This window comes from Pteropus vampyrus, unplaced genomic scaffold, assembly GCF_000151845.1.
Source record: "Pteropus vampyrus isolate Shadow unplaced genomic scaffold, Pvam_2.0 Scaffold39, whole genome shotgun sequence".
NCBI lineage: Eukaryota > Metazoa > Chordata > Mammalia > Chiroptera > Pteropodidae > Pteropus > Pteropus vampyrus.
This window is the reverse complement of record NW_011888820.1, coordinates 6,465,217-6,491,131: the sequence shown is the minus strand read 5'-3', so window position 1 is coordinate 6,491,131 and position 25,915 is coordinate 6,465,217. Positions and strand designations below refer to the sequence as shown.

The window sequence follows — 25,915 nt, the reverse complement described above, 5'->3', positions numbered from 1 at the left end:
ACCCAAGAAAAATGGGGAGCCCTCCAACACAGAGGGCTGGTTACTGACATATCCGCATCCAGCCCTATAAAGCGAGCCTCCTTTCCTCCATTCATCCTCACAGAGGAAGGGAACCCCTCTCCCTATTCAAGGCCAGCCTTTCTCTTGTGCTTTTTTGAAACTGAACTGTTTGACCTGTTTTACTTCTAAACTGCTTCTACCCATTTCACTTCAAACACATCTGTCCTTTTCCTCAAATGGTCAATGGATTTTCAAGAGTATATATGTGCCAACCTGTGTCAGAGGTAGAAGTGTTGGTACAAATGTATTTTACTCTCTGAAGTGGATGCGTTTTTCTAAGAAGCTGGGTGTAAGTCTTGAGCTACCCATTCAGAGAGGCTGCACACCTAAAACACAGACCCCTGGGCAGAAAGATGCTCTTCGCCCTTGGTAACCACGGAACTCCTGTTATTCAATCTTCTATCCCTACTCTTTCAGTTAGGACCTTTCTCTTAATCTTCATATGACACACTTTACAGTTTCTATTTCTTATACTTTATTATTAAAGTTTAAGGGGAGTCAATTTAGATTGGGGCTGTAATTATTGAGTACAGAGTTTACTGCAATTAATTACCTGACATATCTTTTGTCAGATAAACAACTGAAGCTAATTCAATAAAGTAATAAGTAGAGACAATCCAGAATTCATGTCAGACTAACCTATTCCTATAGGAACACAAGGAAAAGTTAGAAAATGTGTTTCATACATGAGACTTCCAAATTCTAATTTCATAAGTTAAAATGGATACTTACATATTCAGTTGAATAAATCAAATAGTGGTTATTAATACTCTGACACTAAATCTGCTTCCTTTACAGAACCAATGAGATTACCACAGAAAATATATATCAATCCATCCGAGCAAAGTTCCAACATAAGAATCAATGATGTGACAATCTTGAGTAATATATGTCTGACAGTTCTAAAAGCTTACTGGATACATTAACACTTTAATGTAATGCACAAACGATAATAGAATTTCACAGAGTTATGGCAGAAGCCAACCATCGCTAAAGCAACCAATTAATCAAGTCAGTTGAAAATCTGAAAAAGAAAAAAATTCAGAAAGATAGGCCATTTATCCATTTCAAGACACACCAAGAGATTTAACTAGATACTAACCGTTTGTAACAAATATAGAAAGATGCTATTATATTAATAACTTAACGAAAAGGACCACCTTAAATATACAGAAATACAACTTAGAGAACAGTTTCAGCTTTGGCAGTAAGGTCATTTGGAATCATGATTTGGAGTGATTCTCAACTTTTCTTAGGGTCACAGATTTGCAAATCTGGAGACCTCTGTGGAAACATACAAACACATGCAAGCTTTCCCGGGCAATTTCAAGATTCGGAGCCCCTGTTGAAGGACACTTACCTCTTACCTTTTGCAACACTAAGGAGCTAGTTAGCTGATACTGAACAAACCTTGGAGGAAGCTGAGTTGATTCCTCCTGTCAGTCTCTGCACTCCCCTGCTCTGTACTCCCTTCTCCTTTCTGTTCCCCTCCCCTGTGATCTGCTCCACCCCGTCTTACACCTCATCCCTCTGTCTCTCTGCCCAGCTTTCCCCAATTCCTCACTCATGTCCCTTTCTCTCATATACCCTTCCACCCCCATCTCCTTAACTGATCTAAATACGCAAATAAATTGTATATTTAGGTTGACTTAATTTTCATATTCTTATTCATAATTTAAAAGTCAGTCAGCTGAAAATTTCATACATACAGACAGAAATTAGAAGAAGAATTGTGAGGGGAAGAGAGAGAGAAAGGAGGGAAAAATACTGTTTTCCAAGACAAAAAAAAATAAGTTGTTTTGTTGTTTTATATCTGGCTGTTTGTTTTTGTCTCTGTATTTTTCCCCACAGGTCCATACTAGAAAAAAGTGCCTGCAACCCTGCCTGACAATCAGTAGGTTTTAGGGACACAGAAGCCCCAAGCATCCACAGCGGGACCAGAACACAGGGGATAGGGATGAGGGCAGGAGCTTCTTCCAAGGTGGGCAGGGACAGGGGCCAAGGGGAGGGCTCTGGGACCAGAACCCGGTCAACAGTGAGATGGTACCTGGCCCAATCTCCAGGAGTCAGAGGGTGCATTTTATATACTCCTCTAGGTAGCCAGTATTGGTCACGGCTCCATCACACACTCTAAATCATGACAGAATGAATCTGTGGGACAAAAGTTAATAAGATATGTGATTATGTGGGGAGGGACACCAACTACAGCCACAGTCAGCTATGGTGCATTTACAAAATTCATATTCCCTGTACTGTGGAAATTATTTGCAGTAAATTATTTCACAATTATACAAAGTTTAATGCTCTTAAGACAGAGACTCTGAAGGTCCCACTATATATCTTTCATTTATTGTATGCTTTCTCTATGGCAGGCAGTGTATACATAGATAGAGGTATAGGAAGAGATATTTATGTCCCTATGTGTTCATAAATTTATTTAATGTTCAAAACAACTATATGGTGCAGTTATATAATCCCCACTCTACAGACAAGGAAGCTGAAGGTTAACACATTGACTGAATTGCCTAAGTCAGACATACTAAGTCAGAAAGATGGACTTTGAACACAGATTTCTCTGCCTCTGAAGCCTGTGCTCTCACCCTGAGGTTTCAGCTTTTTAAACTTCAATGTGCATTCCTGTCTCTGGGGATCTTGTGAGAATCCAGACACTGATTCCCGCAGGTCTGGAGTGAGGCCTGAGAGTCTGCATTTCTCACAAGCTCCCACCAATGCTGCTGATCCGTGGACCACATTCTGAGTAGCAAGGGGGGCTAAATAAACTATTATATTCGATTGATGCCATACTTACAGCTGTGACTTTTATAAGTTGAGATGCTGCCAGCAATACATTTCTAGAGAGGTAACTACTTGAAAGATAAAAACAAGCAATATGTTTTATAGCTATTATACTGAGTAGGAAATTTTTTTCTTAATTCAGAAAACACAACCCTATAACTTAAACCCAATTTCGTAATGAAATAAAATGAATCTCCAGTTTTTCTGCACACATTCCTGCTGTTTTCAGCCAGAAGAGTCTCTCTTGTGTCCTAGGTCCAAACCAGATGCATCCTGTGTTTCTACAAGGAAACCATCAGAATCTATTAAAATTACTGTACACTGATAGCAGTGGGGACATGACAAATCGCAGGCCAAGAGTCAGATACCACAGACTGTGTTCCGGGGCTTTGGGGGCAGGCCCATTTGCAACCAAATGATATTGTGTGAGGCTGGCATGCTCGGTGCATGACAAACTGATGCAATTTCAGTGCTGTCTGTGGGCCAGGGGAGATTTCTCTGATGCTGCTTGTGGTTAGTTTACGGAATTGTGCAGAGTTCCCAGATCTGAATCACTTGGGGCTTGAAAGGGCTTCACTTGACAAGCTACAAATAATTACACTCGACTCTTTCCATTGTACTCTATTATTTTGCCCCTCTTATCTCCAGGATTTGAGCTTTTGTGAACAAGCAAGGTCGGCTTCTATTCTGACCACAGCACAACAAAACATTGTTCTTTTCTGATATGATAAATAAAACGAGGCCCTGCAGACTAAACATTTTTATCAGGCCCATTTTCCACTTTTATAGACAAAAGCCAACTTTGGGCTCAGTCAGAGGGCTGAGCTAGACATAAGCGGGCAGGCAGGTTCCTGCATCGTCAGTGAGGGAGGTACTCCAGCTATCTGGTTATTGTAAAAGCTCATTTGAAAAATGGAACAGTGACAGGTAAAGGGCACGTGAGCAGTAGCTTGCACAAGGTCTCGACTCCCCTGCCCCTCCATCTCAGCTCCATTGGAACGGTCTCTTTATTCAGATATCCATAATGAAAAAAAGTATTCCCGGCTTGGGTTGCAATTAGAACCAAGCTGCCTTATGTCAGTGGCACACTTCTCAGAAACACCAGAATTTTCACATTTGAGTTTGCCCTTCCATCTGTGAAAGATTTTAAAGAGTATATCACCCACTCTAAGGCAGCTCCTCAGAATAATAAGATATTGATTACTGCTCTACATCTTAATTTAGTAAATGGGAAACTTTATGGTTTAATATTTTTCCAAAAAAAAAAAAACAAAAAACACAAGACTGAAGGAGGTAGTTTTTTGTTTAAACTTCAACCTCAAGTAACATTTCATAAAGTTCTGGTCCCTACAAAAGGGTTTTTAAAAAAACTATGGCGATTAACATGAACTCAAAGTAATCTAAACATCTTTTAAAATTTATTAGTAAGCCTTAACTGGGGTCAGCCCTCCACATGTAATTTTTGCAACAACCCTATGACGTAAGTATAGAATTTCATATGATAAAATCTGTGATTACTATCTCCACTTTAGAGATCAGGAAACTGAGGCACAAAAAGGAAGAGTGAGTTGCTCAGTGACTCACAGCTAGTAAGTGGAGGAGCTGGAAACAGAGCTCAAGGAGCAACGAGCTCCCTTGAATACTGCTTCCCGGCTCCACAGCTCCATCTGTCTAAGGCCGGGTCAACCACAAGCATAATACACCTCTTCTGAGCCCAAACTAAGCAAATGGAGGGCCTATGTTGACAGTATAGACAAATAATAGTGAGATTAAATTCTCAACCGCAGCTAAAGAGGCTAAAACTTGAGACTTCAGCTCTCCAGAGTAGAAACCTTTATTCCTGCCTCACTTCGGCTTTTGCTATAAACCAGACCCCTCCTTTTCTCTCAATCTTCCTTGTCTAATAGAGTAGCACCTGCCACACGCTGCTATTGGGCATTTGAAATGTGGCGAGTCCAAGTGGAGGTGTTTTGTAAGTGTAAAAGAATTACTACAAAAATAATATAAAATATTTCAATAATTTTTATATTGATGATGACATGTGGAAATAACATTTTGGATTTGTTGAGATAAATATATTATTACAATTCATTTCACCTGTTTCTTTTCACTTTTTGTAATATGGCTACTACAGAATTTTAAATACCTATGTGGCTCACATCATATTTCTAAGGCACAATGCTGCTTGAAACTTATCCCTTAATCACAAACTTCATATAGCTGAATCATCAGCACAAGTCTGTAAACTGACAGAAACAGTAACTCCAAGAAAAGCAGTTTGCTTCCCCTGCCCGCAACAAAACCACTATTCAAAGGTCCCTCATCGCCTCCACAGGCCCTTTTTCCACCTCATACTTCTGCCCTTTCTGCCCTCCCTAGAACACTGCTGAGCATCCTAACCACACAGTGGGCCTGGCCTACCCACTCACTTCAACTGACCTGAACACCAACCAGGCACTTGAGAGTGAAAAGACCTATATATTAAGTTCTGTGAACAAAAAAGGAAGGGGCGTCAACCTCCCCACCTATCTCCCACCCCTGGTCTCAAGGAGGGTGTTGCCTCAGTATCCAGGAATTCTTTCGCTCAAGGCAGATGTGGCTCACCACAGCTGGGCTATACTTGGATCCTCCCTGGTTAGCCATAATTCTGTCCCTGCCTTTCCTGTGCAGGAAAAGCCAGAATCGGGTTGAGTCTCAAGCATCATCTGAACAGAGCGGACATCCAGCCACGTGTGGCAGCCACCTGAGGGTTTGCATGGGAAACCGTGACTCATTGGCTCATAAGCTTGAAGATGAAGGAGTTAAGAAGAAAACTCATGGGCAAAAAAGTGAAAATCTCACCTTTGGCTACTAGGAGGAGGTAAAAGTAGGTTGGTTCAGGAAGGAAAACGCAAGGTAACCAACTCTGGATAGGGGAGCAGGATAGGCTTCCTGCAGGCTGAAGAATATGAGACTCAGAAGCATAAGAAGCCCAATCCTCCAGCAACTGAGGGATGGGGAAACAGGAAGTGTCAAGTGAAGAGGTAAGTAGAGATGAGATAGAGGACATTAATCTTACTTTTTATTTATCCTTTTCTGTTAACTGCCAATTGCAGACAGTTTCTGAAGCCCACCGACATCCTGTTCAGAATCTCTCATGTCCATCCTATGCCACTGTCCCAGTCCAGACTTTCATCCTTGTCATAGTTCCACCCCTCCAGCCTAGACTGGGCCACAGCAACAGTCCCACAGATGACCGCTATCAACCCCCTTTGGAAACCCTCTGTACACCAAGCTAAGTATAATCAACATGATTTACCCATTTTCATGGCATTTTGCTGTTCAGAAACATGTTATGCCACCCTGATTTTTATATAAATTTATCAGATTTCAAAGTTTCCGATCCTGCCCTTACTTGACACCAGCAATGAGCATTTTCTCCTCTGTACCTCTCCCTCCAAAGTAACTCAGACATTCCACCTACTAGAAGGTACCCCTTTATCCCACTCCCCATAGAAAGCGGAATGGACACAGATATCTTCAACATCTTTGACATCGGTTGCTGCCCACCCTACAGGAGCAAACAGAACAAAGGCAGTCCTCCACAGGGACTCTCCAATCTGGCCCTGCCCCTTGTATCCAAAACACTTCCATTCTCTACCCACCACTGCACACTAGATACTGCTCTCTTTCCATCCCCTATCACATAATGTCCATCTACATCTCTCTACCTTTTTTGGGGGAAGGGATGTGAATTCCATACAAAAGCCCTATCCTTTCCATCTGCTTATCGGAACTCTACTTCGGCTTCAAAATGTTCCTTAAACAGTTTCTTGCAGGAAGTCTGACAGGTACTTCACTTCTCACTGATCTCATTCTCAAAATCTCCGTTCAATACAATGTGCTATTTTGCTATGGATTACCTTAAAGCATTCATTATTACTTTGTGGGTACTGCGTCCGTTGGTATAAACTGCAAACTCCCTGAGGGCTTGAGCCATGCCTTAAAGTCATTTGCCTGCAGCTGGCACCAAGCAGGCATTCAAACGCTTGATTTACTAAGTTACATTGATTAATTATGTTACTTTATAATAAATGCTTTGCTTCCTTTGTATGCCAGACTAAGAGCAGAGGTTAAATGGCACAGATCTTTAATAATATCCATCCATCTTTTATGGAACCACTTCTTAAAATTAACTATCTTATAATGTTACAAATATATTAATTAAGCAAGTAAGCAGTCAAAAATATGCTGAAGTGCTTCCAAAGACTAATATGTCTTCATTTTTTAATAAGCCAATGCTATTTAAATGGCCTATGAACATGACTATATCTCTAACATAAAGTAAATGTTTCTTTAAAACCCCTCCAAATCTAAAAAATCGTATAATAAACATTTTCAAAATGACAGCAGCATAGCCAACTTAAGAACCCACTGCCTACCCATATTCATTTAAGAACAGTCTATACATGACCTGAAGAGAATCAGTGGAACTGTTTATAAAGAGCTAAATACAAAATGGTCCACAAGAAATTCTGAAGGAAAATTCACAGTTCCCCAGTCCTCAGTTATTCAGTGAAGTGCTCTTGCATAGGCCTAGCGCAATCAAAGAAAGCAAAAACTGGACAAATCAAACAACAGGACTGTTTAAATATACCTTTCACATAATCTAGCATTAAACACATACACACGTTTTAAATCATTTTTAACCATTATTATTTAATAAGCCAGTTCCGGCACTTCTGGTTTCATATCCATTTTTTTTTTTTTTTATGGCGAAAGTGTTTCCTGAATTTTGACTCAACACATTACTGGACATTTAAGCTTACGATAACACTTACTCAAATTACCAAAACTCGCTGTTCCATGAACCATTCTTCGTACTGAGTTTCTGTTTTAAGTTCCTCTCCAGTGTTGATAACTATACTGGAAAATGCTCCTGGTTGCCCAAATTAACCCCCAGTGGATTGGGTACATGTTTCAAATGTTACTTCCAATTCTCTAGCATGTGCAGGAAAATCCCCATCAGGCACTAGCGTGACTGGCCCCCTCCCTAGATCAGAAGCAAGATCACAGACATTGGGACCCATATGGTTGACGCAGGATCCTGGTCCCTGCAGTTGCTGGCACTGTGGTCCAGTCAAGAACAATCACAGAGCAGAAAGGCTGCTTACAGCACTAGAATCACAGCAGGCTTCATCACAATCTCCAGAACAGAATCGGCATGCTCCTTCCTCCTGTGCAGTGTAAATCCAAGAGAGTTCGGGTTCCTGGGCAGCTGGCACTGAGCAGGAGAGAGAGGCTGCCCAGGCCAGAGGCAGAGATGACACAAGAAAGAGGCAAAATGAGTGCTTCTCGTACCCGGCTTGCAACAAAGAGAACTGACATTCTCCTCCTGCTTTTTAGATCCAGGGTAACAACAGCAGCTGTTTTTTAGTACATTCCTTGCACTGTACTAGGTGCTTTTCATTTATCGCCTCAATGACGTTTTTACCCTCATGACTCTTGGCTTTCTCCTAGCCTACAGATGAGGAGACGGAGGCATGAGGAGCCATGTCAGGTGTCAGGTGAGAACTCAGGTCTGGTTTACGTCCAAGCTCAGACACCTTCTGTTCTGCTGCACTACCCGTCGACTGCATAAGCCTCACGCAACTGATGGCAAAGTATTAAAAGACTTCTTTAGAAGTGCATATTTGCCTGGGCAATCCATAAGATATACGCACTTTTTCCCCATAAAAATGAAGTTTTAATAAGTGAACTCTCTGGAGTTCTGGGTCATCTTATTTTCACGGCACCACACTTTTCATTTGTTAAAACTATCATTCATCGATTTTGATAGAGTGTCTACTAGACACAAGAAACAATTTGACGGTTTATAGATAAAATAAACACAGGTCATCTACGGCCATGCTACCCTGAACAAGCCTGATCCCATCTGATCTCGGAAGATAAGCAAGGTCGGACCAGGTCAGTATTTGGATGGGAAACCACCTAGGAAGACCAGGTGCTGAAGGCATAAAAAATAAAAATATAAGGGATTGTAAGCTGACGAGGTCCTTGCAATCTGTGAGGTCAACCAAGGGTTGCCGCGCCTAAAAAAATAATTAATTAATTAATTAGTTAAAGTGAACACAGGTCAAACTCTAATTCAACTACATGAACCCCAAATTACTTCGCCATACTGGAAATTCTAACAAATGCTGACTTCAAAGGCACGATTTCTGTTGTTTCTGTTTTGTGCTGGTGGTAAAGTGCAGGAACGAGGGAGGGGTTTATGGTATCGACTGTAGTCTAACCAGAAATCCTGCACAAGCCTGACTGAGAAACCACTATGTAAATCCAACATAGAGATTTCAATTTTTAGAAACAAATGCCAACACTAATCACTATAAAACCTACTATATGTTAAGGGCTTTACATCCATTTTTTTATTTGACTGATACCCCTGTTGTGTATGAACAGTCACTATCATCCCCATTCAAGGGGGCCAAGGCTCAGTGCATTTAAGGCACCAGACCGCTAAACGCATGGTTAGGAAGTGAGCGGGTATCATCAACTCCAAAGTCCACTCTTCATTCACACTGCTACTTCCTTTCTCATAAAATGTCCTCCGAAAGAGGTCAAGTTTATAAGTTGAACATAAACACGTTTCTGCCTGACTCATACGAGGTGGTTCTAATGCTACATTGTCCAGTATCCAAATAAGTAAAACATGCTAATCCTGGTCAGCACCCAAGGGATACACAGCAATTTCCCTCTCTACTTGACATTTAACGTTCCTACTCGGGTTCCCCAGCGTGCGAGATAGAAGGACACCTGCTGGGAGACCCCTCTCCCAGCTGCCTTCCTGTCTTTTACATCAGCTTCTTGACTGTATTTTATACCTGGTTTTCAGGGAAGAGACTGAACCAAGGCTGTGAAGACAGAGAGAGGCCTAATCATAGCAGCCACACTGACTGAGCTAAATGTAATCTGAGGCAGGCATCTTGCCAGGCATTTCACATGCATTATTTCATTTAATCTTGGAAATAACCTTATGGGTTGGGTACAACTGTCAACCCATTTTAAAGATAAGGAAACTGAGGTTAACAGTTTATTCATATTTAAGCTTCTTAACATAACCATATTTGTATGTTTAGCGCTCCATGAAGCAATGCAGGATTAGCAAACTGACTTAACTACAGCACTGGTGCACGCTGTGTTCACAAACAATCGCTTTGAGAGGGAAATCTAGAGCATGTTGAGGGTCTTGGAAAGAAAATTGCTCAAAATGATGGCATCCCCAGGGCCCGGTACAGTGCCTGGTACACCACAGGCTGTCAAGAATTATTGGTTGAATAAATAAATGTAAGCAAATATTGCAGCTGATAAAATTGTGCCTCACACCCCACGTCTCTGCGCCTTCGCCCAGCCCTCATCCACTGCCACCTCTTACAGCTCCTGCCTGCCCCCTCCTCAGGCCCTGCACAGCACTCAGTGCTCACATAAATCACATAAACTCTGAGCTAAACTTCCAATTAAACAGACTGTCCATCTCCCCAGCCTGGCATTTAGAATCCTCTGAGCCACAGAAAGATGAGTTCCCATAAAACTTTCTAGGCCCAGAACTCACTGAAGGGGCATACTTGACTGCAGTGACAACTTCAAAAACAACAATATGGGTTAAAATGACATTCGTTAAAGCTGGCCTCGTCTGAACTGGGTTAAACCTGAACACTGATGAGTCAAGAGCAAAGCATACAAAAGTGGTTTCTGGATGAGAACTGGCCCCAACCCAACTGCCAGGCTGGAAACATGTACTAAAGCACTTACAAATTTAGGTTTGGTTGTCTGGCCTCTTCTCAAAAGGCCTTATCTGGAGAAAGCAGGAAACAAAGGTCTTGCCTGAGAACACTGTCAGGAGTCTACAGCAAAGGAAAGCAAATGGAATTTCATCTAAGTACTCTGTGATGAATAAAGAGCTGTTGCTGGCGATTTGATGTTTAACCATATAATCTACGTTCTTCATTTGTTCTTCCTGGGACACTTTAGTTGTCATTCTCTAATTGGAAAACACTGCAAGGATCTCTTTCTTTTTTTTTATAGTGACACTGGTTTATGAAATCTGGTAAGTTTCAGCTGAACATTTTAACGGTAAGGCATAGATGTATTTACATTGTGTGCTCGCCTTCCATAGTTAGATTTCTTTCTGTCACCACATATTTGACTCCTTCTACCCCATCCACCCCGCTACCCTCTGGTAACCGCTGTTCTATCATTCATGTCCATGAGTGCAAGGATCTTTTGACACTGCTTTTTAAAAAGAATCCATTCAAAGCAGTGAATTAAACTGAGAATTATTCAAAAGTAAGAAAAGAAAAAAAAATTCATACTAGATGAAAGGAAGGTAAAATACATGACATACTAACTCCTACTGGCAAAAATTTAATTAGAAGTATTAGAAATAATAGTAGCTGCCCCCATATAGAGAGCTCTTTCTACGTGCTCAGTACTTACGTTGGATCCCTGTGAGAAAACTGAGGTAGGCATTTTAGGAAAATGAGGTTCAGAGAAATCGATGATTTGGGCAAGTTCCAAAGCAAGAATATGGAACCCAGTCCATCTGGCTCCAAGCTTAGTAATAACACTCCTCAGAAGTTCCTCAAACTGGCTGAGTTCCTAAGTTCGTTTGTTGTTGGATATAAAGACTCGAGCGTGGTTTCAATGCTGAGTCCTAGACGTGCTTTTGCTGAATCGGTGTGGGCACCAATCCTTTAAAGCTTTAAAACAAAGCTTTACGGGATCCTTCATGCTAAATAACCTGCAGGGCTAAGTCACCTACTCCATAGTTTGCAGGCTTAGCTATAAATTAAATTCACCTGGAGAGCTTTAAAACCTACCAAAGCCCCAGGCCTCAATTACGTGAGACTCTGGAGACAGAGCCTGAAAATCTGTATGTTTAACCGCTCCCAAGAACCACTTACGTGTTGGAAAGTAACTCGCCTTAATCATCTGCGCAAGCATCTTGGGGACATCTTTAGTGCAGTTCTCAATTTCAACTGCTTATGAGAATCACTCAGGGGCCTTTAAAAAATTCTGATGCTCAATCCATACCTAAAACCATTAGGTTCTCTGAGGGGGGGACCCGGGCGTCAGCAGTTTGTAAAGATCTCCAGGTGACTCCAGGGGACAGCCATTGCTGAGCTCCGCAGCTTTAGCAGCCAGTTATTTGCACTAAGAATCCCGGTGTTCCAAAGGGCCGTCCACTGGCAACACCATCACATCATATTTTTCTCCAGCTTCCTGCCTTCTCCCTTAGCATCAGGCACCTGACGTTGGTGCTAACACCCCAAAGTCTTTCCATGTGTCGGTCACTTAAGTGACATGTCCCTTTACGGACACACGGCATGACTCTAACCTTTGTCCTCCAGAATCATTCCTGCTATTGAATGATTCATCTCATATGCACGTGCAACATTTGTCATTCTCTCACCACTTTCAATTTTATTATCTCCACTTCCTCTTCTCTCTTATTAGCATTTTCAACACTGCCACTTCTTTTGCCCTCTTGGACAACATGGGGTCGATGCTATTTTAGGCATGTGAAACCTAAGTATGAAGCTACAGTCTAAAGAACCTCAGTGTGGCTGAAACCAAACTGACATCCCAGGAACGCTGCCCTACACTAGAGGTGGGTAAAGTTGACTGCGCTTCTTTGCTTACATGGATAAGAGTTCATATAGAAAGTTTTAAAGCAGAGTAGCTTTGTGCTGGCTTTCACGTGCAGCTCTTTGAGAAGCAAAGCTCAGCAGGTTACCCCAAATACCCCATGCACACTTTTTGATTGACGTAAACCTTCCTACAAGTGATATAATGAGAAAAATTCTATACGGAAAGCAAAATGCTCTTTATCCAACAATTTTAACGTGTAAAAGCAGCAGCATTCATTGTCAAGATATTCACTCAAAGGGCAAATCAGCTTCCCTAAAACATATACTACTCTGGACTACTAATGAATGGCTGACAAATTTAATCTGCATCCTCACCCTGCAAACCACCCTCCCTCCACATACAAATGTCAACATCGACAAAAAAGTTTATAGCACTAAGAAAATGCATTTGCTTGATAAAGTACTTCTTGTACTAGGTAAGATTTTGTTCATTACTTTGCTTTTCTCAATGCTATCTCAGATTATTTCTGCAAAACTATCAATGAGAAATTCACAGACAATGAATTCAGAGTCTATAATGAGAAAAGCAGATCTGATTTCCATACAAATTATAAGATAAAATGTGGCAATAATTTACTCCAATAATTTTTATGGGAAAGATCAAGAGTATTGACTTTTAAAATAAGGTCTCCACTAATGTCCTAAATTCACTTCAATCTTCTTCCTAATAATTGGTACTTGAGAAGGAATTTTAGGATAATATTTAAAAGTTAATTAAAAACAGTGTAAGCATTCATGTCAGTCAACCAGGACCTCTGCTCTACAATGCATTTAAATGCATGTCACCTTGACCTGTAACACAGCAATGTAAAAAATTTTGGTCAATATAAATCAAATGTACACTAATTTATTCAGCAGGTTTCCTGGTATCTGAATCAACATTAGAAATCTAACCTGTATTTGTTATTCTGTTATTGACAAAAAGAAGCATATTTAAATGATAACAAGTACTCAGGGGTGTCATTTGGAAGTTAAATTGTTCCCCAAGGACAGCCTCTGTAAATGTCTACATTTAAAGGTCATTTACCACCAAATTATGAACAACTGTTGCATTTATTAGCACAGGCTCAATAGTTTGGAAGCTGCAACCATCAATTTTACTGACAATGAGATCTAATTATTCACTAATAATAAACAAGGAAAACAGACCTTTCCTATAAACTTTTATTCTCTACAATATGATCACTTTTAGAAAACGAAGACGGAAACTTTCCATCCAAAGAAAAATCCTTCCGACTGAAGGACTAAACATAGTTTAAAATAAATATGAGATAATAAAATACAACAGCTTGTTTTCACATGTTATGTTCACCTGAACTAAAAAAAAAAAAGGGAAAACACTAAAACGTTTATTTATGAATGAAGTATATATTTCATTTTTAGAAGGAAGTGTGAAGGTTAATTTTACCATGGGGTATTTGGTCAAACATTCTGAGTGCTTCTATGAAGGTTTTTTTTTAAAGATGAAATTAATATTTAAACCTGTAGATGGAGCAAAGCAGCTTGCCCTCCGTAACGTGGTGGAGCTCTGCATTTTGGAGGCAACATATTCAGGGTCTGTTACTCCAGCCCCTTTACCGAGGGGCCTGAAAAGCTGCTAGTTCCTTTTGAGGTGAGCCCAGAACAAGCAAAGGCTCTGCCACCGGCCCAAGCTGCCATACCAGCTGCTTTGCCACTTGGACCAGCAGAACCAAGTGGTGCTTGAAGTGGCAGTGACAGTCAGAGATGCTGTTTGGAGTCTTTGGAAGACTCCTATAGGGGAATCGCACTGCCAGGTCCTTAGGATTTTGGAGCAAAACCCTGCCATCCTCTGTGGATAGCTACTCTTTTGAGAAACAGCTCTTGGCCTGCTACTAGGCCTTACTAGAGACTGAAAATTTAACCATGGGCCACGTTACCACGCAATTTGAGCTGTCCATCACAAACTGGGTGTTATTTGACTCACCAAGCTATAAAGTTAGGTAAGTACAGCAACACTCCATCATCAAATGGAAGTGGTTATATATGTGATCAGGCCCAAGCAGGCCCTGAAGGTACAAGTAAATTAAAGAAGTGGCCCAAATGCCCACGGTTCCCACTCCTGTCACAGCACTTTCTCTCTCCCACCTACGGCCTCATGGGGAGTTCCCCACAATCAGTTGACAGAGAAAGAGAAGACTTGGGCCTGGTTTACAGATGATTCTGCACCATATGCAGGCACCACCCAAAAGTGAACAGCTGCGGCACTACAGCCCTTTTCTGGGACATCCATGAAGGACAGGGGGGCGGGGAAATCCTCTCAGTGGGCAGAACTCCAGGCCGTGTGCCTGGCTGTTCACTTTGCTTGGGAGGAATGGCCAGATGTGCTATTATACATGATTCATGGGCTGTGCCCAATGGTTTGGCTAGATGGTCAGGGAGCTGGAAAGAACATGACTGGAAAACGGGTGACAAGGAAATCTGAGAAAGAGGTTACGCAGATAGACCTCTCTCTCTCTCTTTTTTTTTAACTTGTATAGAAATCCTTTTTCTTTATTTTCACACATTAAAAAATGAAACACACTGTACAAATGGGTTTTCCTAGCAGATTACATGTGGGTCTATTCAGACTCGCTTTCAAAGTGCTGCCAACACTGTAAGCACTGCCTCAGGCCGCAGCCGTGAACCCTGGAGCTAGCGTATTGATTTGAATGCAGTAGCATGCAGCTCTCCGCGTGGAGGGTTCGGTTCCCCTCAGTTCTTAAATTAAGTTAAATGGCGTCGGTGTCTATATTTACAGACTTGAAATGTATCAATCCGGAGCAGTTCTGATGTACATCTGAGACTGTATGATGGGAGTCTTGGTCTCGCTTTCAAAAAGGGAGGTCCAAATGGCGGCAGACCGGCTGCTATGTGCTCGAGTTTTCATCCTTTCCACCGGGAACTCCCACATTCACGTATGTCCCATGTGAATGCTCACCAAAGGGTGACCTCCGCAAAGGAGGATTTTAATAATCGGGTGAGTAGGATGACTTGTTCTGTGGATGCCCGTCAGCTTCTCTCCCCAGCCACTTATGTCAACATCCAATGCGCTCATGAACAAAGTGGCTGCAGTGGCAGGGATGGAGGTTATGCAAGGGCTCTGCAACAGGGACTTCTGCTCACCAAGGCCAACCTGCCTGTGGCCACTGAGGAGTGGCCCAATCTGCCAACAGCAGAGACCAACACTGAGCCTTTGATATGACACCATTCCCCTAGGTGATCAGCCAGCTACCTGGTGGCAGGATGATTACAATAGGCTGCTCTCATCATGGAAGGGGGCAGTGTTTTGTTCTTACTGGAATAGACACTCTGTATAAGGACTCGCCTACCCTGCATGCAATGCGTTAGCCACAACTACGATGGACTTACTGGAATACTTTATCCACCACTGCAGCATTCCACGCAGCATTATTTCTGATTAAGGAACTCGCTTCACAGCAAATGAAGTGGTACGATGGGTCCATGACCCTGGAATTCACTGCCCTTACCAAGCTACCTACCCTCCCAAAGCGGCTGGCTTGACAGGACGGTGGAATGGCCTTTTGCAGACTCAGTTACAGTGCCAGCTGCATGGCACTTGCAAGGCTGAGACAAGGTTCTCCAGAAGGCTGTTTATACTCTGAACCAGCATCTAATATATGATGCTGCTACTCCAATAGCCAGATTCCCAGGTCTAGGAATCAAGAGGTGGAAATGGGAGCGACACCACTCACTATTACCCTTGCTGGCAAAATTTTTGCTTCCTGTTCCCATGATTTTATGCTCTGCTGGCCGAGAAGTCTTAGTTCCAAGGGGAAGAATGCCCCCACCGGAAGATACAACAATGATTCCACTGAACTGGAAGTTACGACTGACATCTGGCCACTTTCAGTTCCTAACGTCCATGAAGTAACGGGCACAGGGGGAGTTACTGTGCTGACGAGGGTGACTGATCCTGACTGTGAAAAGGAAATTGGCTACTACTCCACAATGGAGGTAAGGAAGACAATGTCCGAAATACAGGCGACTCCTCAGGGTGTCTTGTAGTATTACAATGCCCCGTGATTAAAGTCAATTTGAAAACAATCTAATTCAAGCAGGACTACTAACATCTTAGACCTTTCAGGTATAAAGATTTGGGTCACTCTACCTGGTAAAGAACCAGGGCCTGCTGAGGTGCTTACTGAAGGCAAAGGAAATATGGAGTGGGTAGTTCAAGAAGGTAGAAATACTTTCTACAAGCACATGACCAATTACAGAAGTGAGGACTGTGTCATGAGTATTCCCTCTGTATTTTATTATGAATATAGTTGTATGTGTGAATATATATACATAGTCACATATATAAAGCAAATATTTTTATTTTCTTCCCTCACTTATCCCCTTATGTAACATAAGATGTGTGGACTTTATGTCATAATATTTAAGTATTTAATATCAAGAAAAAAGTAGACATGACTCAAAGATTTTACCTCCTCTTCTGTGGAAGGAGTTAGTATGTTTTCAGTTGTATGCAGGATAGATGTATCATGTCAGGCCAAATTATGACGTTCGTATTATCTTTACTTAGAGATTAACTATGGTTTAAAAAAGAGATGTGTATGGTTGCCAAATTGACAGGGGTGGATTTGTGATGGTTAATTTTATGTGTCAATTTGATTGGGTCACAGAACGCCCAGATATTTGGTCAAACATTTCAAATTAAGCATGTCCAAAAATAGGACTTCTGATCCATCCCCTCAAATCTGCTCTACTTAAATCCTTCCACATTTCAATAAACACTGTCACCATTCCTCCAATTGCTCGATCTAAAAACTTTGGTGTCATCCTGTTGTTGTTGTTTTTTTTTCACTCCAGATCCAATCCATCAATGAATCCCATTGGTTTCATCATCAAAAGCTACCCACAGTCCAACCGTCTTCCACCACTTCCACCTACCAAACTACTCTAAGTCATCATCGTCTTTTACCTGGGATACCACAATAGCTACCTACTGAGCTCCCTGCTGACATCCAACCCTTTTATAGTCTATTCGCCACATCTGATCCTTTTGAAACAAAATTCATATGACCAACATGTGAGGGCAAGAAATTCCATCTGTAAAAACTTATTGAGTCACACCACTCCTCTGCTTCTCAGCTCTCAGAGTAAAAGCTTTTTCATTCCTTTTCAGGCCTATCGCTCTACCTCACATTATCTGCCCCACTGAACTACTGAGGAATAGAGTGAAGAAATAAAATGGCATCACAGTGGTCAAGTTGCTAAATTATTCAATTCAAGTGGGCTCAGCATAAGGAAAGGATGATTCTCGTTTTAACTAACTCTGGGTACTTAAACTTTTGAACTTTCCAGTCCTGCATCAATCCCTGGATGCAAATCAGTGTGCCGTGTGTTAATGCCTGGCATACAGCAAGCCTTCAATTAACCGAATGAAGGACCTCATGAAGAAAATGTTCCATTGTCTACACCACTGGACGTCTGAAGAATACCATTTGGACCAATCCAGGGACTGAGAATGTAGAACTAATTCTTCTCAACAAGGTACTTTTTACTAGAAAACTCTCGGACTTTTCTTTCTCCTTCAGAATATTCTGGCTATTGCCTGTAGTGTTTCTGGTTTGCAAACCCTATGACCCTTGAATAAATCGTCATTTATTTTCTAGCAAATCTCTTGACTCTTTTTGAGTTCATTCAACATTGCCTATGACCTCATCTCCTATTACCCTCTACTCTCTGACTCCAGTCCAACCCCACTGGACTCTTTTCTATATCTAAAACACACTGGGCACACTCCCATCTCACTCCCAGAGGAGACTTCTGACTCTGAGGTTAGAGACTTATGACTGTTTTTTTCCACTGTATTGTGCCCAAGAAGCAGATTAGTTAGTATCTGCAACTTAGCAGGTAGTCAATAAACATTTGTTAAATAAGTGAATGACTGGTTTCCATTTTCTCTTGATATTATAAACAATGCTACAATGAATAGCTTTATGTCTATACCCTTGTGCATTTGTGGATACCGACCAAAAAGTGGGAAGGTTGGGTCAAAGGGCATGTAAATATTTTATTTAATAAATATTGCCAAACTGACCTCCAAAATCGATCTTCCAAGCTACAGTTTCACCCACAGTGTGTTAGAGAACCTGTTTCCCCTCACCCCCATTCTCTTCAGTCTGGTTTTTATCAATCTTTTTCATTTTGCCTATTAACTTAAAAAAAAATAACCTTGTTTTCAAATTTGCCTTTCTTTAATTACTAGTGAGATTATTTTTTCATATATTTTTTGTCATTGGTACCTCTGATATCTCGTTCCTCTTAAAAACAAACAAACAAATAACAACCGCTCTCATCACTCTGTAACTGTTTCCAGGACAAAACTGCATCTGGGTACCTACAGTCCAACTAAACCACTCAACCTGACCTTCCAACTCCAGTTCCCCCCCACCACCTACCCCTCCTAAACACCTATCCATACTTTTTACCCTTTCCCATGCCCTTCCTAGAAGCTGAGATGATCTTCCTTCTCTAACTGACAAAATCCCACTCATCTTTCCAGAACAAGCTTTCATGGTGGCTACTCCTGCACCCACAATACCAGCACAATGCCTGGGAGAGGGTAGGCACATAATAAAAAAATCACAAGACTGAATTTTTGCTTACCTGCTTTATGTAATCCTGACAATAAGATGAATTTCCAGTAGCAAGATGGAGAGGAGAGGGAGGGTATAGAAGAGGGAGACATTTACAGCTTCTAAAACAATTTCTAAATTCCTGAATTCATCTAAATTCAAAGAACTAAGGAAAGGCAACTGGTAAGACTCAATTCACATATTGGTTCTTCCTTAGAATAAGAACTATAATGTAGACACCTGGATAATTTACCTTTTTTATAAAAATCAACAAGGAGAGGTCAGCAGCATATTTCAAGGGCCCACCCTCCTCCTTTCAAAAAAAAAAAAAAGCAACTAGGAGACACTAGCATGTTTCAAATATATCCAATCTAGTCATCAGAACTTACCAGCAAACCACATGGGAACTACACTGAGATAACACTGATCACCTATCAGATTGGCAAAAATCCAAAAGCCTAAAACCAGGCTCAGTCGGTGAACTTGTAAGGAAATATGCATTCTCAAAAACTGCTCTGGGAATGCAAAATAGCACAATCTCTGAAAAGGAGAATTTGACAATATCTGGCAAAATTAAGTATGCATTTACTATTTGATACAGTAACCCACTGCTGGGAATCCATTCTAAAGGATACACTGACAAAAATACAAAAACACACATGCACAAGGCTAGTGTGACTGCAGCTGACAGCGGAGAACAACAGTTACAGAAAAGACTGTCCTATCTTGTGTATGCCCCTGTGTAGTGATCGCCAGGGTACATTGTTAAGAAAAAAAAAGCAGGAGAAAGAAAATGTTTTAATTCACTACTGTTTAATCTAAGTCAAGGAGTAGGGCACAAATGTATTTGAATTTGTTGATATATTTTTTTAAAATGGAAAGAGAACCATAACTTTTTTCAATGGTCATCCATGGGAGAGGAAGAAAATAGTATGAAACGGACATGACAGAAGCTAGATTTCTGCAGGTAAACCTGCTACAGTATACACTTTACACAATATATAGCAAAATTATTTTTTTTTTAAAAAAATCAACCCTAAGAATATAAAATAAAATGAGGCTGGGTAGCTAGATTGGTGTCATAAACAAAGAAGAGCCAATCTAAGTGGTTCTAAACAGAGTCATTTGATCACATACTCCTAGTCAGATAGATCAAAGAAAAAAAGAACTTGTTAAGTTTTAAGGTGGATTCAGTAAGACACCTTGATGTGTATAATGTGAGAGAAAGTAAATTATTAATTATATGATATTCTAATTTTATCAATCTCTGCATCTAAAGTACCAAGATTTTCAGTGTGGGAGATAGAAGACATAGTTGAGAATAGAAGAGACTAAGAAAAAAAATGTTGTCCTGAATTTACCATGTATTTTATCTTAAAAAATTCCTAGCTTTGACAACTGAAAAGAAACTTCCACAAACCCAGTGTCAGTGTATACACCTTGTGCCCAGATCATGGTCTCTGAACACCATTTCCCACTAAAAGCAGCTAGAGATCTTTAGAGAAAAATCAAATTTCAGATCTGGGACAGGAAGGGTAAAGATGTACATGGAATATCTTGTTAAACTAGAAAGCAAGGAAGTTATCCAAGGCCCTTAAGGATGTGTCAGGACACAGCACCCAACTTGACATAGCCAAAGTTGAAAGTGGCCAAAGAGGGGACAAAACGTGTAGAAGAATGATAAATGCAACGAAGTGAGCTACAACCAATATATTAAGAGCCACACATTCATAACAACACTAATTTTTAAAAGAAAGACTCTGTGATGACCTTTATAAAGCTTGTGATCTTTGGAGGCAACCAACTCATTATTTTGAAAAATGAATAATAAAAGAATCGAGGATTCATCCTACCTTTTTTTTTTGTAAAAACTACACCTCAGAGTAACTAATTTATGATGCAAAGTCTCATTTTACATATGTATTCAAGCCAATAAATAAATGAAGAGAGAATGATAAAATCAGAACACCAGTACTTGGCAACCATTAACGAGTTACTAGATCTGGGCAATGCTCTTTAATGCTGGCTGCTAGCATCACAAGTCAAATGTGAAAATGATCAAGCCTCTACCTTTTTATAATACAAGGAACAGAAAACTGTATTCATAATGACACAAAAACATAATCAACAAAATCCAGTGTGGGAAACTCTACAGGAACAAATGTTGTATAAACACGGTTTATACAACAAAATAATTATAAAAGAAAAAAGAGAACGAGGTGGAAAAAGAACCTATAAATTTAAAAAGACTGAGGAAACATATTAAGCAATCACATTATGTGAATCTAATTTCAATTCCAATTCAAACAAACTGCATTAGAAAAACAACAAGTATGGAGAAATTAAGGAAATGTAAAACTGGATTGACATTTATGAATTTTTGCTTATTTTTAAGTGTCTAAAGATTTTGTAATTACATTTTAAAAGGGGAACCTTTGTTTTTTAAACACAGCAACTGAAAATATTCCTAGAAAGGCCTGAGATTTGCTTCAAAATGAAACCAGGGAGGACATGCAAGGAGTAGTGGGAATGAGTAGGAAACAAAACCAGCAGTGAGTTTATCATTTTTAGAGCTGAGTAAAGGGGTCATTATTCTCTCCACTATCTATGTTAAAATTTTCCATAATAAACAGTTACTTTTAAAAGGAAGGAGGGGCAAGACAATGATGGAAAATAAAAACAAAAAAGACATATACAAAGCAAAAATAACAGGAAATTCCATCAAAAATCTGAACGACTACCTGGAAAACCAGCATAAGAATGCAAGGTATGAGCCTCATGGCTCCTTTGCTTTGGAGAGATGCAGTGGGGGATGGAAGAAAATAGAGAAGGTGGAAATTATGTATCTCTATGCCCTCAATAATACTATTTCCTAATCACTTATATAAGTATAGTAGCCTTTATGATCTTCAAGGGAAAAAAAAAGAAACATATGTAGTAAACGAGGCTAAAAACCTAAACCTGAATTGACATACACAGCTTGAAAGTTGTAATATAAACATCAGTTGGTTATATGTAATTGTTGCTTCCGAAGTATTCAAAGTATTTGTGAAGAGTTTATTTTACATAGCATAAATATTTCTTCTGGACATGTGTTTACATTATTAATTCTCATTAGAGCTTTAAAAAGAGTAAACTTCAAAGCAGTCCCTACTTAAAATTCTAAGAATCAATTACAAACATGGGCAGAAACACTACTCCTTGCACTTTGCAAGGATTATCTCATTTAATCCTCAAACCACCCTATAAAGTCGGTACTGGTGTTCTTCCCACTTTTACAGATGAGGAAGATAAAACACAGGGAGATTAAGTAGCATGCCCAAAGTCAGACTACTTCTGAGGCAAGATCTGAATGCAGACCTGAGTTCATAGCCTGTGCTTTTCACTTCTAGGCTGTGTAAACTGACAGCTTTTGGTGGAGTATTATAAATAGGCTTTTATCAAATGGCAAACGTTACCTAAGAAGTATCTAAAAATATACATATTTGACTTGGTCTGTACAGGTTTATTTCTAATACACACCAGCCTCATTTCTGAGACAGTGTGCTACAATTTGAACTACTAACTTAGTAGCACATCAAAGCAGATGAAACAGTGCAATGTGGTATCCTGGACTGGATCCTGGAACAGAAAAAGGACTTTAGTGGAAAAACTTGTGAAATCCAAATAAAGCCTGGAGCTTCCTTAATAGTAATGTACCAGTGTTAGTTTCCCTGTTTTGACAACATAATGGGAAAGCATGATGTTAACAATGAGGAAACTGGCTGAGGGGTATATGGGAACTCTGTATTAACCTTGCAACTTCTCTACAAATCTAAAATTATCTCAAAATGAAAGGTTTACATAAAAATAGGTACATTACAAAGTAAAAACTACTAAAAAAAAAGATTAAAATGTATTTCTAGCTCAAACTTACTTCTGTTCCCAAGTTTCTAAGCACCATATTTGCAAAATTCAATTCTTATAAAAAGTTTGATTTTCAAATCAATGTAGCATTGTTTATTAAAGTTCAAGAATATTTTCAAACCGTATTTCTTGTCCTTTGGTACCTTAAGGAAGAAATCTTACACTACTTGATTGAATCACTCAACACATATTTAATATTCCCTTATGCTGTTTGTTCACTTACCATGAGTGAAGCACTGTGACAGCTTTGTCCTCACTACACAAAGGCCTCCTTCATCATAGGTGCTTACAATGGATGACTGAAAGATATTGCTGTGGACACTGTGCTCTCACTGTCCTTCTGACCTTCTCCCACTGTGGTGTCTCCAGAGTTAGATGGCAGGAATGGACTGACCTCATTCCCAGCTCCAGAGATGCCCCTATTTTAACTCCACCTGGTTATCCTACCCTTGCCATGTGATTGGTTCAAGCAGCCCCAGCCTCAGCCATTCAGCACACAAGATCGCCCTGGCAACGGGACTGGTTGGGAAACCAACTGCAGATAATGAAATATGAAGGGAGATGTATTTGTTCAGAGCTTCTGGGGAAAAAATGTCCATACCCCTTCTTCCTCTGAATGTTGCAGTATACAAAAAGAAATTTTTTTTTAAATCTGCACTTGTTACCATTTTTTATCCTCAGGTGGAAGCTATTCTAAGGATGAAAGCAGAGAGAGGATGGTCACTCTCCGGTAGCCAGGCCCCCTAACTCGACCTCCTTGTCTCATTCTCACAAATACAAAATAACAATATTACTTCTTTCAGATCACTGTTGATTCTAAAGCAATATCTGCATTGTGTTTATGTTAAAAAAAAAAACAACAACAACTAAGAATTGAGATGATATAAAGGTACTGATAATTTTGTGGTAATATTTACATTTTGGTTGTTATTTAGAAATTCTTTGTCACATAGTCATAGTGAAATATTTACAGCTGAAATTACATCTTGACTTTGCTTTAAAATATTCCAGAATTTTTTAAAAATGGAAGAATGAACGGGGTAAATGAAATAAAAATTATGAAATATTGAAGGTAATGGGTATATGGTAGCTCATTATTCTATTTTTATACTTTAACCCATAAAATATGAAAACAATAATGATCCCTGCATATATCTCAATACTATGGTCATGTATACATGAAGCTGCCTTGCGTACTGAAAAGCATGACACATCAAGTAATCAGTGAAAGACTCCAGATCCCAAGAAAAAGATATATTCGCACAAGCACAACACAGTCAGTCATAGATACTGAGTTAAAATGGACTTGAAAAATCATCTAATTCAATGCCTTAATTTATACGGCTATGAAAAGTGAAAACTAAAACATTCAAACTTTTGTGCTGTTACCTAAGTAGTAATTCTAGTTTTGTTGTTTTTACCAACAATGTACCTGAAAGTTGAAAACACGCAGGGCCTGCTGACCCCCCGGTCCAGTGGATGGTTCTCCATCCTCATCTAACAAGACCGCTCAGCTTCATCTACCACTTTTCCTTCTTGTAAACCATCTACCATCCTTTCTCTCCCCACCTCACACCCCTGGGTTTCCTGCTCCCTCTAGGTGCTGTACTAGTAAATCTTTGCTCATGCAAGTTCTAGAATCCGACTTTCAGTCCACTTTCTTTCCTCATTCCCCATGCTCTTCTTAGTTACAGCATCAACTTTTATGCTTTTTCATCTTCCATGCTGAATGACTCCCCTAGAGCCATATTTCTAGCCCAGATCTTTATATATCCTCAACTCCAAAATCGAATAGCCTCACCCCACAAAAAACTCGACAGGTCCCCAGATGAAATTTTCTTCCTGCTTCGGTTCCTATTTGGTCACTGGCAACCACACCCATGGGAGTCACCCTGCCGTCTCACATCTGGTCACCAGGCCCTGGGGATTCTTGTTTCATCCCTGGCCTGGTTCATTCAGGACCTCATCCCTCTTCTTTCTGGTCGTTTTGCAAGCTTCTCTTAAATGATTAATGCTTTAGGGTCATCTTTCTAAATGCAAAACTAATCACGTTACTTCCTTCCTTAAAACTCTCCAGTGACTTCCTACTGTCTGCAGTCGAGGTCCATCATCCTTGCTAGCGCCCAAAGCTAGTGAGCTGGTCTCTCCCTGGTCAGGAATCACTCTGCATGCATAACCCTGCTACTTACTCGGAACTCCAGTCTCTACCCTGAATCCTGCCCATCTAACTCACTGAGCTGCTCCATGCCTCAGAAGCACTACTTCTAGTTAATGTTCTACAGAAATCCGAGTAGTAGGCATAAAAAAGCATGTGCAGAAATGTCTTACTCCAACATCTGACACAGTTGCTAAAAATTAGAAGCAAATGTCAATGGCCATCCACAGAAATCTGGGTAAACGAACTATGGCGCATTCCTTCTGTGGGAGATCCCTCTGCTCGTAGTTAGAAGACAGACCTACCCGTATTGACACAGAAAGATATCCATAAGTTGGAGAACAACGGTTATATAAAATCATGCCATTTATTCTAAAAAAAAAAAGAAGAAGAAAGCTGTTTTCACAGTATGGGGGGAAATTCCCTAAGAAAGCACCCATACCTATGTTTTATCTCTGAGGGCAAAGGACTGGAAGCAGGGAGGAAGAACCACCCCTTTCTACTGTAAACTTTCTATCGCTGAATTTGTTAGAATGTGACGTTTCTCAAATTTCACACACAAACATAATCACTAAAGTAAAAGGTATTTTTACACTAAAGTACACATTTTAGTTTCTTGTTTAGGAAACTAAGATGATATTTTTAAACTCTGGGGTTTTTAAGGTGGAATATTATTCAATGCTAAATTCTCAGGATTTAGA

General features: G+C 40.2%; 1 protein-coding gene, 1 long non-coding RNA gene and 1 pseudogene across 4 annotated transcripts in view; 2 read left to right on the top strand and 1 right to left on the bottom strand.

Moving 5' to 3' along the window:
• Window positions 1-25,259, bottom strand: part of SNX24 (sorting nexin 24) — a 140,066-nt gene extending 114,807 nt beyond the window's left edge. The window contains exon 1 of one of the 2 annotated variants that reach the window (XM_023529589.1): window positions 24,861-25,259. In XM_023529589.1, the coding sequence (XP_023385357.1) occupies window positions 24,861-24,941 (81 nt within the window). In that variant the 5' untranslated portion in view covers window positions 24,942-25,259. Of the gene's footprint in view, window positions 1-11,331; window positions 11,380-24,860 lie in introns of those variants that run through there. The other variant, XM_023529590.1, reaches the window with a different exon arrangement.
• LOC111738547 lies at window positions 8,733-8,851 on the top strand (annotated as a pseudogene).
• Window positions 11,991-19,136, top strand: LOC111738483. 2 transcript variants are annotated; one of them, XR_002779858.1, is made up of 3 exons: window positions 11,991-12,505; window positions 15,304-16,520; window positions 17,698-19,136. It is a non-coding gene; the product is annotated as an uncharacterized LOC111738483 (long non-coding RNA). The 2 variants fall into 2 exon arrangements; XR_002779859.1 differs by having other exon boundaries at window positions 17,382-19,136.
• Window positions 25,260-25,915: the final 656 nt, after the last annotated feature.